A 12,447-nucleotide genomic window follows, 5' to 3' on the forward strand; every position below is an offset into this window, starting at 1 on the left:
GCGGGTTTTCAGTGCGTGTATGGTGGTGGGGGAAGTCAACTGGGTTATGTGTGGGTTCAGATCCGAGCGTGGCTAGTGTACACGTGAGTGAGAGTAGGTGCGAATTTAAGCTCCTGTGGACCTACTGTGTGTGCGTGAGTGAGCGCATTAGCGGGCGCGCACACGCCTGAGCACCGTGTATGCGTGAGTGGGGACGCACGCAGGGGTGCGAGTTTGCACCTCTGCGTAATTTACCAGGTTTGCACGTGCATTAGTGCACGCGTGTGTGTGCATGAGTACTCGAATGCATGAGTGAGTGAATGAGCGGGGCCGCTTGTTCGGGGAGCCTGTGCGGTTTCGGTCCCCGCAGGGCCAGCTATTCTCACTCGCTCCGGACCGGCCCACAGCGCCGGAGACAAAGCGGCAGCGACCCGCCCAGCGCTTTCGTTTTCCGCCCGCGCTCGGCTCCGGCGGCCGCCCGCCTGCTCGCGCGCTGCTGGGCGAGTCCGAAAAGTCCCGGGCGCGGCGCAGTCCTTCCCGGGGCGGGGAGAACGGGTAGGCGGTCCCTCGCGGGAACAGACGCTCGCCGGTCGCGGGGACCCGTAGCCAAGCCAGCTGTGCCCGCGATGGCTAGGACCTGGAGGCCGCCGCCGCCGCCGCAGTTGCGATTTGCCACCAGGCTGTACGCGTCGGGGAAGGCCGGGGACCCGGGGTGCGTTTCCCTCCGCGCCACCAGGGCAGGGAAGGCGGGGTCCTGCGCGCAGCGGGGCTGAACCGCGGGCCGAGGGCGCATTAACACTTGCTCGCCAGGTTGGTGGAGGCGGGGCGGGTTCTGCAGGCGGTCGCTGGGCGGCGAGGGTGGGGGCCCTTTAAGCGCCCACCATCGCGGGGGCCGGAGGGGGGCGAGGAGGGGAGGGAACTCCTGGAGGGTCTTACGCCGGCCGGCGAGACGCCGCCGAGAGAAGTTGCAGTGAGGGCGGCCTCGGCTGGAGTCGTGGAGCCGAGCGCCGCGGGTGGCGGGCATCAAGCGCACGGCCGCAGGCCCTGGAGGTGGTGTCTTCCCCCGAAAACCGGTGGGGGGCTTCCTCGCGGCCTCTGCGCGCGCTGCAAAGAGGCTGCTCTCAGCCTCCGCTCGGCTCCTTCCCTTGTGGGAGGGCGAGAGGGAAAGAGGGAGGAGAGAGAGGTGGGGGAGGAGGGAGCTGGAGAGAGAGGGGGACTGCGCCAACCGCCGGCGGATCCAGCAGCTCCTCGAGGAGGACGCGCGGGCGGGGGAGGGCACGCCGAGGCTCGCTCGGGAGAAGTGGCCGCCGATGACGGCAGAGGCGCAGCCAGCCCCGCGCGCGCAGCCCCCTCCCCCTCGCCCTCCTGCCCCCCCTCCTCCTCTTCCTCCTCCTCCTCCTCCTCCCGGCTCGTCGGCGGCGCAGAGCAGCGGCGGCAGCGGCGGCGGCGGCAGCAGCCACCCGATGTCTTCGGCGCCCGAGAAGCAGCAGCCACCGCACGGCGGCGGCGTCGGCGGCGGCGGGGGAGGCGGCGCGGCCATGGATCCCGCGGCGTCCGGCCCGTCCAAGGCCAAGAAGACGAACGCCGGCGTTCGGCGGCCCGAGAAGCCGCCCTACTCGTACATCGCACTCATCGTCATGGCCATCCAGAGCTCGCCCAGCAAGCGCCTGACGCTCAGCGAGATCTACCAGTTCCTGCAGGCGCGCTTCCCCTTCTTCCGCGGCGCCTACCAGGGCTGGAAGAACTCCGTGCGCCACAACCTCTCGCTCAACGAGTGCTTCATCAAGCTGCCCAAGGGCCTCGGGCGGCCGGGCAAGGGCCACTACTGGACCATCGACCCGGCCAGCGAGTTCATGTTCGAGGAGGGCTCCTTTCGGCGGCGGCCGCGCGGCTTCCGAAGGAAGTGCCAGGCGCTGAAGCCCATGTACAGCATGATGAACGGGCTCGGCTTCAACCACCTCCCGGACACCTACGGCTTCCAGAGCTCAGCCGGCGGCCTCTCGTGCCCGCCCAACAGCCTGGCGCTCGAGGGCGGCCTGGGCATGATGAACGGCCACTTGCCGGGCAACGTGGACGGCATGGCTTTGCCCAGCCACTCGGTGCCCCACCTGCCCGCCAACGGCGGCCACTCGTACATGGGCAGCTGCGGCGGCGCGGCGGCCGGCGAGTACCCGCACCACGACAGCTCGGTGCCGGCGTCCCCGCTGCTGCCCGCGGCCGCCGGTGGGGTCATGGAGCCGCACGCCGTCTACTCGGGCTCCCCGGCCGCCTGGCCGCCCTCGGCCTCCGCGGCGCTCAACAGCGGCGCCTCCTACATCAAGCAGCAGCCCCTGTCCCCCTGCAACCCCGCGGCTAACCCCCTGTCCGGCAGCCTCTCCACGCACTCCCTGGACCAGCCGTATCTGCACCAGAACAGTCACAACGCCCCAGCTGAGCTGCAAGGTGAGTGGGGAGCTGGGCTGTCCCAGCCCTGGGGGAATCCGACATCTGTGAGCCCTTTGCGGAACCCAGCCCCCCAACCCACTGACTGCCCTGGGCGAGAGCTGGTGGCCACTTCTGTTGGGTGCCAACCCCAACTCTCTGGGGAGGCCTCTGCACCCCGGGTTGTCCCTCGGCCCCACCTCCCCTCCTTTGAGGGGTGAGTGCAACCTGGGGCCCCCAGTTGGGGCCAAGGCATCTCTATTGCTCTTTTTCTGTTTCAACTCCTGGCTGCTGGCTGTCCCAGGCTTGGCCAGGTAGGCCCCATTCTCACCAAGAAGACTCAGACCCCAATATTCTAAGTCCCTTACGGTCCCATAGCCCCTCACACCTCAGCAAGTACCAAGGATGGAGCTGGGACGCCTGCCCTGGCCGGCTGGCTCACCCTCCCTGGGGGGGTCACCCAGAAAGCTGCCAGAAGAGCCACCTCTCCTCCACGCCCGGCCGAATGGAAGAGTTAGGCCCAACGCCGCCTGGGCCCAGTGCTCAGAGCTCAGCGCCCCGGCCTTTCAGGGAACCAGGTCTGGCTGTGCAAACGTTGAGTCAGGGACACTTTCTGGTGACAGGAAGAGGGGTGCTGTGGCCAGGCCCAGAGCAAGGCTCAAAATTGCAGGCCCCACAGACTCTTTGTTTCTCAGGATCCAGGTTTTCAGGTCCCCTGGTCCCCCTCTCATCCTCTGAGAAAGAAGATTCAGAACAGTCTCCCTTCGTGAACTGGCCCCCAGCAGCCTTCTGGGCCTAGTTCTAAAAAGATCGTGGAGTGAGCTAAGCAGGGCCTGTCAGGGGTCAGCTGTCAGCAGCCTGCGGGCGGCAGGAGCCAGCCTGGAGGGTTGCCTCTCTGCAGGGGTCGTCCTGCTGGGGCTGCTTCAAACTCCTGGGCTCCATCTGCCCTGGAGGGCCCTGTTCTCCAGGAATCCACTCTCCTGGAGAAAACGCCCTTCACCCGAGATGGCCCTGCCGCTTCTCTGCTCCCTGCACGGGCCTCTCGCTGCACCAGGGCCTCAGCAGCCGTTCGAGTTGGGAGGTAGCTGCCCCGGTGGCCAGGCGCAGGCCACGGGCTGCCCTGGAGGTGGAAGCCGCCGGAGCCCTCCCTGGTGTCTGCTTGTCCGTGGCAGGCCCCCCTCACCCCTTCCCCTTTGGCTTCCGGGAGCCCCGGGTGCCGGGTTGGTGTCCAAGGCAAGACAGGCCCAGGCAGCGGGCGCTCCGGGGAGCAGGGATCGTCGCCGGGATCCCGGGGTCTTCCCTTGGGGCGCACAGCCGAGGGCCTGAGCCGCCGGGGCAGCCCGGGCCAACCGAGGGCCAGGAACTGGGGCAGTGTGGGCGCTGCGGGCGGCGTGTGCGGAGGCGCGAGCCGTGCGCCCAAGCCGGGCAGGTCTGCCCCGTGCGCCCCGCAGGCTGCGCCGCTTCTCCGCCTTGAACTCTGGCCCCCGACGCTAACCCTTTACTCCCCCCTCCTGTCTTCTCGCCCTGCAGGCATCCCGCGGTATCACTCGCAGTCGCCCAGCATGTGTGACCGAAAGGAGTTCGTCTTCTCTTTCAACACCATGGCGTCCTCGTCCATGCACTCGGCCGGCGGCGGCTCCTACTACCACCAGCAGGTCACCTACCAAGACATCAAGCCGTGCGTGATGTGAGGCCGCGGGGCCCTCCGGGCACGGGCCGGCCCGGCGCAGGGACCTCGGAACCCATTGCCAGAAACTGCTTTATTCTCGAGGTATAACCGTCGGCAGAAGAAAAGGGTTTGACCCCTCCCCAACCGGATTATTTGGAAAGGAGTCCCCAAGGCAAAGACCCAGCGCAGTAGTCGGCACTTCCTCCCCCACTCCCTCAAAAATTTTTAAAAATGGTGGCGGCGGGGCCTGATCTGACTGCAGCTGTTGGTAAATAAATATCCAATTGATCCAATTGAAACCGGCCGAGAAGGTGCTGTGTTGGGGAAACCCTCACCATCTAAACAAGATTCTGCTGCGGTCTCCCCCCTTCTCCTCCGATGGCAAAAGTGGAGAAGGTTTATAGAAAAAAGGCAAGCACGTGAGACCGTCATTATCAAATACTTTTATTTTTTGATTATTTATCTTTTTATTTTTAATTTTTTTGGAAAGAATGTCTTGGAATGCGCAAGTCTCCTTTTAGAGCCGTCTTTTGCAGGGAAGGGGGGGACGAGAAACCGCGCTCTCCCTCCCCACCTCAGAAGTCCTCCGTGACCACAGGTGGATCTTTGTGGGAACAACTTGCGTTTCTGAAGCCACTGTTCGTCTTAAAAAAGAAACCAGAAGGAGCCCAGAAGCGGCCGGCCCTCGGGCCTCTGCCGTCCCCATCCGCCTTCCTCTCCTGCCTTCTCTTCAGTCTTTCTGGTTCTGTTTCGAATTTTCTTTGGACTTTCTTGCTGGGTGTACTCCTCCCGAGCCCCGGCTGTCTCCGGATTTCTACTGTGAATCTTCCGGAGCGAGAGCAGGCGAGCAGGGCGCCCGCCGCGGGGACGGGCAGGCCCGGGAGCGCGGATTCAGGATCGCGGGGACGCGGGAAGGTTAAGGCACTTTTAAACTCTAGCAAGGCTCATCCTGTTATTTATTCTACTCTTTCCCTAATAATCGAAACACCGCATAGGCTCCTCCGTTTATCAGTATTAATGGTGTAACTTTGTTGGCAATATTTGCCGCGTAGAATTTTTTTTAGATATCCATTGTAAATTTGAAACAAAGTCCGATCTGTGTAAAAACAAATTTCCATATGTTTTATATAAATATATATATAAAATGAAGGACTACCCCCCTTTTTTAGTATTTTGGCTGCTGGGGTGCAGCGTTTGTGACACGTATTTTAAATTTCCTTCTGCACTGTATAAAATGACAATTTGAGGATGTTTTGCCTTTGTGTATTTTTTCCTAAAAAAAAAGAACAAAAATAAAAATGTATAACATTTGTACCTGGCCTTTAACATTGTATCAACTAGAAATAAAATCGCATGAGTATCAGATTGGGATTGGAATTGCAGAATATCTTCCAAACCCCAAAATGTAGGCAGAAACCCATCTGGGACCTCTAGACATTTTTTTTTCATTTAAAATAGGGGTGATTCTTAATCTTTTTTTTCTTTTTCTTTTTTATGTGTTGGCTAATCCTCCTCTTTTCACTCTTCATTTCACATTGAAGTGAAATCTGGAGAAGAGTAACAATTTTTCTTGGCTCCTGTTTTTTAAGAAGAGCCCTCTGCCCCTCTAAATGTCATTTCTCGTTTTCAAGAAATAATCAAACGTTTAAAGAAAAACTGTAGTCTGCCTTCCCCCAGGAAAACCATATATATGTAAAATATATATAAATATGTACAAATCATATTTTTTACATTTTTTGCCACTCCAACGCCAATGAGAGTTTTACTTTGAGGTTCAGACTTTACTGTTCCCATATTCTAGCTGTTATAAATCATGAAACAACTTTTGTGTTGTTTTTTTTTGGTGCCCTACACTTGGTTTTCCCCAATTGAGAAGCGAGTACAGTTTGAGCAGGTTTAAAAGGGCTGCTGGTGGGAGAGCAGGGTGACAGGATGTTTCCAATCCGGTAATATTTCCCCCAAAATCATCCGGGGGGGGGGTGTGAAACATTTTTTAAACCTGCCTCTCCTTCTGACTACCCTCTTTCTATTCCAATTCCCGGCTACCTAGGAAAACAAACACAATCAAGTGACATTGTTGATGCGGCGGTTCGAGACCCACCGCAGTTTCTCCGCATCGTGGGGTCGTGAGCCTCTGAACCTGGTTCTTCTCAAATTTGACATTTTGGACGTGAGGGTAATTTCTCCGGTGCTCTGTTACATCAAAATTATCAATAAACTCACCAGGGCAATTAATGTCCCAAACTAACAGCTGTCTATAAAGCCGAGTGGGGATAGGAAAAGGCTGGAGACTCGGTCCCTCGGGGTCTTGGGCAGGCCGAAGTGGTGGGCCGGGTCTCCCTGACTCAGCGGTCTGTCGCCCCACACGTGCCTAGCCCTGCGCTCTGGAGCAGGTTCGTAGCGGGCGGAGAAGGTAGGGTGCTCCGGCGGAGGCCACATCTCCGCATACCCCGCCTCCCACCGGTGCCCAGGAAAACACGACCAGAGAAAAGCCCCCAGGCCTCTAGCTCGGGAACGTTGTGCTCGAATCCAGACAAGCTCTGCAGTCAAGAGCGGGGGGGCCCCCTCCTCCCTCTGTCAGAGACTGCGCCCCAATTAGGACGGAGGCTCCGGGGAAGTGGGGCTGATTAGGAGAAACCCAATGCCAGCCCAGCCGGCGCGCTCCTTGGTCTCCTTCAACAGCGTCTCCAGGCCCCGCGCCCACTCGCTTGGCCCCTTGGCATGCCAGAGACCTCCGTGCGCCTAGTTGTGCGTGGCTTTGGCGCCGCCGGACCCGAGTCCGTGGCGACGGCGAACCCCGGCTTCCTGTTCATCTCCCCGGCGGCGCCTTTATTTCAGGCAGATCTCCCAGGGCGTCCACGTCCCGCCCGGGCTGGGTAGGAGGCACCCAGAGGGGCCTGTGCAGGAAAACCGGCCCGGGGACCCCAGGGATGTGCCTGGCCTCTGTCTTCGGGACTGACCTGGGGCCTGGGGATGAGAGAAAAGTCCAGCCTTCCCCGCAGAGACAGCTTGGCTCCAGGCAAGCCCGAAAGGGCCAGATTCCTCAGGCAAAATTGCCTCCGCGCCCGCGTCGGAGACTCCACGCCGCCGCTGCTGCTGCGTGGAGACGGCGCTCGCTTGGGTTGTGTCTTCCGCAGGGCCCATTTCGGCCCTGGCTTGCACAGGGGCCGCGGGGCAAAGCTCCCACCGCCACAAAAGCCTGCCCGGCATGTGCAAGTTACCAGCTTAAAATGTAAAGGCCCTTCTGAGTCTGGTGCAAAATCACTTGCCCTGCATGCATAAACGGGTATCTTCCTAGCATAGGGGCATCCTCGACACAATTAACTCAAAATCTGCACATATCTTCAGAGGGTTTGTCTTGGAACAATGCGGTCAAGATGCCCTAAGTGTATGACTCCCCCAAATAATAAAAGGCCCGGAGGCGGGGAAGTGGCAAGGATGTACACGATAGGGTTTCTGTTGGTGGATTACACATCCTGAGGACGCCGCGGTTCTCCGCGCGGGGCTGACGCCCCGGGCACGCGCGAGTCTCAGCGGCTTTTGCCCATTGCAGCCCTGGCAGGGCAGAAGCAGCGCCTCGCCGCCGCCGCCAGGTTCCCAGCTGCAGGCTGGACAGGCCCATGCTGCCTGGGGCTCGCTCCCAGGTCCCAGGTCCCAGGTCCCGGCCGCAGCTCGGGCGGCTGGAAGGCGCTCAGGATGTGCGCTTTCGATGGGAAGGTGACTGGCACACCGAGGCCTGCTCTGTCCCACTGTTTTCTTTTCCCTTTGGGGCTGAAGGGCTGGGCACGAGGAGGGAGGTGGTGGCGCAGGAAGGCCTGGCTCCTTGCCTTCACCTTCAAACCACCCACTAGCAGGCAACACTCCCTGAGGTAGTGGAGACACGAAGCTCGAATCCCCGCTCTGCCGCCTTCTGACCTGGGCAACCACGTCACTTCTGAGCCTCGGTCTCCTCATTTAGCAGTACTGTCCTTGCCACCTATGGGGGCAACGGTTGGTTGATGAGGTGACGCTGGTCAGGAGCACGACGACGGCCCAGCTCTGTGGTAACCAGACAGGAGTGGGCACGGGACCTACCCATCTCCCACCCTCCTCCTCTGGAGATCCGCTGGTGTGCACATTTAAGGAGGTGGGGGGTGGGCGCCATACAAGGTGCAAGAATCTATATTTTACAAGGCCCCCTGCTCAGGGACTTCCCATGAGCACCCAGTTTGGGAACCACTAAACTCCCCGTCTTCCAGTATGACACACCTCGACTTCCTCTCCCTTCCCAGGGAGAAGGAAGACATCCCACATGGCTCAAGAAATGGAATTCTGACAATGGGCTTAGGTCTGTGGGTCCGACATGGACCCATCCCCAGGATCTCCTAACCTCCAAGCCAGAAGACCCCCAAGCCAACGACATCATTTCTGATGGTGGCTCTCAGAGTGCTGCCCAGGAATTTCATCAGAAATACTCAGGGTGCCTGCTCCAACTGCAGATTTGGGGGGAGTGGGCACTGAGAGCCACTGCATTAGAATCTCTGGAGGTGGGACCCAGAAATCCACAGTATTCACAGATTCGCAGGTGGTCCTGGTGAGTGCTTAAAGCTCAGAGCCTCTCCTCTAGCCTTCTCTGGGCGCGTGAGAAAACCTTGGCTAAGGCAGCTCAGCGCGGCCTCTGCTGCCCCCTCCTGCCCAACCGCCCTGGTCCGGCTCCTGAGTCTAAAAAGCAGCTGATTGAGAGAATTTGGAGCCCAGGCCAGCAGACACACGGCTGACGTTTACAAGGCGCACTGTGTGCTGGGCTCTGCTGCCAGGCCTCTTTACACACCATCCCGGTCCATCCTCCCAGCGGTCCTCCCAGGCTGGGCCTGTTCTTACACACACCATCCCGGTCCATCCTCCCAGCGGTCCTCCCAGGCTGGGCCTGTTCTTACACACACCACCCCGGTCCATCCTCCCAGCGGTCCTCCCAGGCTGGGCCTGTTCTTACACACACCACCCCGGTCCATCCTCCCAGCGGTCCTCCCAGGCTGGGCCTGTTCTTACACACACCATCCCGGTCCATCCTCCCAGGCTGGGCCTGTTCTTACACACACCATCCCGGTCCATCCTCCCAGGCTGGGCCTGTTCTTACACACACCATCCCAGTCCATCCTCCTGGAAGTCCTGAGGTAGTCCTGTTCTTACACACACCATCCTGGTCCATCCTCCTGGAAGTCCTGAGGTAGTCCTGTTACTACTCCTGCTTTCCAGATGCAGACACTGAGTTCAGCCAGCTTAGGGGATGTGCTCCAGGCACTGTTGATAAGAGGTGGAATTTGGACTCAAGCCCAGAACTTTCTGACCCCAAAGCCCGTGTCCCTAACCATTTGTGTTCCTAACCATTGTGCTACGTAGCTCCCAGACACCTATCTTCCTCTAGCCACAGGGCCTAGTGAACAAAGAGGGAGGTTTCAGTATTGTCCATGATCCAGCCTCTGCCAGCTGCCGGCCTTTGCTGGGGAGACGGCAATGGGCAGGGGCCACACCTCCCAGAGCCCTCCCTGCCTTCGAGCTGGGGGGCGCCTTATGCGGATTGGGTTCAGAGACTGGCCCAGTAGGGCCAGCTCAGACCCCTGACATTCACCTCCTCTCTGGGACAGTGCACTTAGATTTCATGGGTTCCCCCCCGCTCCCCCTTAAAAGCTCCCTTCACCTCTTTGGGACCCCTGAGTCCAGCAGAGAAAAACTCAAACAAAAGTTGAAGCTCAAGGCGAGCGGCCAGCTGGGGCAGCACACGTGGCTGCGCCTCCTGGCTCTGCTTTTGGAATCTTCTGGGCATCAATATCTTAGAGCTGATTTAAGGAGAGAGGCCCTTGTTCAGCACCTCCTGAAGGCAAGCCATGTCCATTCATGATGGGACACTTAATTATCACAGGACCGAGACGAATCACAGGCCCTTAACACATATTGATTTATATGCTTTGGGGATGGGCAAGGGAAGAGCGGTAACTGACATTTGCAAGTCTGACACATCGTTGGCATGCAACAACAGAAGGACAGAGGGAGAACCACCACACGAGGTGCTGCGCACCTGCTCCAGCCTGCCATGGGACTAGACTGGATCCAGTGGCTGACACGTCCCTGTCGTCATGGGTCCACAGACGAGTCACTGTTTCCAGCACCAGGATCCTGGGGGGGCGGGTCTGGTTGACACCCTGAAAAGAGGATGTCACCAAAGCCAGGGCAACCCTGACCCCAGCAGAGGCAGACAGCTGGCACTGTTCAAGACCCTGGTGTGAGTATGGTCACCGAGGTGGCCCTCCAACTACTATGGCGCAGGCTGTCTGTCTGGGGACTCTGGACTTGTCCCCAGTGGACAAGTTCGCTGGGGTCAGGTGTAGGCCATCCCTTCTGGCTTTGTGTCTGCAGGAGGGCAGTGCAGGGAGAAATGTTGCAGCTGGACAGGGGTCTGGGGAGGAACAGTGGTGACAAGCCTCTCCGAGCATCTTATTAAACTAGTGACGGCACACAGGGAGAAGGCATGGACCCCACAACCTGCTGTGTCTAGGGTTTACAGCCACAGGGGAGTGTGCAGGTCCTCAAACGTCCCCTGGAAAAGGACAGAAATAGAAATGATTCTGTGTCTGGAAATTTCCCCCAAAGCAAGCCACAGACCTGCACACCGTGTTACTGGGTCCCGCCGTGACAGCTCTGCGTGGTCACAGCTTGTGTGCAGCAGGGAGGGCTTGGCCATCTCTGTCCAAATGGTCAGAAGCTTGGCAAGGCTGTGGCAGATGTGGGCAGCAGGGACATGTGGGCCATGGGTTCTGCTTAACTTCCAGGGGCCTTCACCGTGATGCCTTCCCCAGAGCCAGTGCTCAGGGTCAGGGGACCCTCCTTGGGAGTGGCGGGGCAGCCCCCCGCATCCCACCCAACCCATGGATTTCGTCCCTGGCGTTCTTCTGTGAGGCCGCAGTGCCACCTGCTGTCCGCTTCGCAGAGTTTGTGGCGCGACAACAGCAGAGACTTAGACGTAAACCGGCCGAGGAAAATGGATTTCACCAACCGTGGCCAGCAGGAGACGCGCACAGGCAAAGCCGAGTTTTGTGTTTCAGGCCCTTTGACCTTTGTTAAGGGGTAGCTGGCTTTTTTGGGGAGGGGATCACACCAGATTACTTTAGACTTGTCCTAATTGCATAAATGATAGGGCTTATTGAAAATAAACCTTAGAAAAGTGAAAAGAAAGCAAACCTTGCTTCAAACCCTGCCCGCTGAGACAGCCGTGTGGGTCCCAGGAGACATCTGCCTGCACAACAGACCCCTGCTGTTCCCGGAGAAGCAGAGAACCAACGTCAGGGGCGAGACTGCGGGAGTCAAGGGCTCGAGTTCGAGGCCTGATTCCACCTCTTCCCAACTTTGTGAGCTCAGGCAGGTGCTTCTCCTCCCTGGGCCTCAGCTTGCCCATCTGTAAAATGAGATGATGAGAGGAGCGCTTCTCTCAAAGCGTTGTTGTGAGGCTTAAGTCAATTAAAAATCTATGAAGGGCTTACAGGTGAAGAAATCAAGGCACAGAGAGGCTAAGCACTTTGATGGAGGACACACAGCTAGGATATGGCAGAGCTGGATTCACTACAAACCCTGGTGTGCACGGCTTCAACACCACGTTCCCCAACTATTAAATCATCTCTCTGGTGCTCCTACAAGCCACTGTGGCTTCCAGTTACCCCAGAGGCCCAGCTGGTGGTCAAGAGACGATCAATCACTGTTTCTCCAGAGGACAGACTTCTCTCTTGCTGATGGGGAGAGGCCCTGGGGCTGAAGGCCAGCTCTGCTGTGTGACCTTAGCAAGTCACATCACCTCTCTGAGCCACATCTTCATCACCTGGAAAATGGGAACATATTAGTACCTGCTTCGTGGGATTCTTCTAAGAGTTAAGTGAGCTAATCTCCCTCCGAGGCAGGGATATTGAGTTTGCTCACAACTCAGCACCCCAGGGCCTGAGTTTATTGCTTCCAAAGTGCAAAATGTCCACATTACATGGCCACATGTCAGCTCCCATTTTCACCTTTGTGATTTATGGACATCGAAATCAAGGGTTCCATTCACAGGAAGAAACCCTGCCCCTGGAACAACAGGGGTGTGGGCTCCACCGTGTAGAAGTCTCTGCTTGTTTGCAAGGTTGCCCAGGTGGTCTCCGGTGAGAAGCTGGGATGGCGACAAGGATTGGCAGAGTGATTGGGACTCAGGGGGAGGGCATGGTGGGGGACAAGCGGGGATCTGCCACGCACGGGGAACCAGCCATCACAATGCAGTGCCTCAGTTTCCTCATCTACAAATGCAAAAAGATACCAGGCTATTTCAAGCAACAGAGGCAAGGCTGGCCCAATGACTGTCACATGGTGGGCTTCCAACA

At 58.6% G+C, this 12,447-nt stretch overlaps 1 protein-coding gene across 1 annotated transcript; it reads left to right on the forward strand.

Annotated features, from left to right (window-relative positions):
* Nucleotides 1-1,427: 1,427 nt before the first annotated feature.
* On the forward strand, nucleotides 1,428-4,091 carry FOXF1 (forkhead box F1). Its single transcript, XM_058528641.1, has 2 exons — nucleotides 1,428-2,421; nucleotides 3,931-4,091. The coding sequence occupies exons 1-2, from the start codon at nucleotides 1,443-1,445 to the stop codon at nucleotides 4,089-4,091; spliced, it is 1,140 nt and encodes a 379-aa protein (XP_058384624.1). The 5' UTR covers nucleotides 1,428-1,442.
* Nucleotides 4,092-12,447: the final 8,356 nt, after the last annotated feature.

The sequence above is a fragment of the Diceros bicornis genome, chromosome 32, assembly GCF_020826845.1.
Source record: "Diceros bicornis minor isolate mBicDic1 chromosome 32, mDicBic1.mat.cur, whole genome shotgun sequence".
In the NCBI taxonomy this organism is placed as follows: domain Eukaryota; kingdom Metazoa; phylum Chordata; class Mammalia; order Perissodactyla; family Rhinocerotidae; genus Diceros; species Diceros bicornis.

Bases quoted from the DNA above. Each gene is read 5' to 3' on its own strand.
- FOXF1 (XM_058528641.1), top strand. From the start codon at position 1,443: ATGTCTTCGGCGCCCGAGAAGCAGCAGCCACCGCACGGCGGCGGCGTC. The intron at 2,422-3,930 runs GTGAGTGGGGAG...CTCGCCCTGCAG, and splicing joins CGCCCCAGCTGAGCTGCAAG to GCATCCCGCGGTATCACTCG.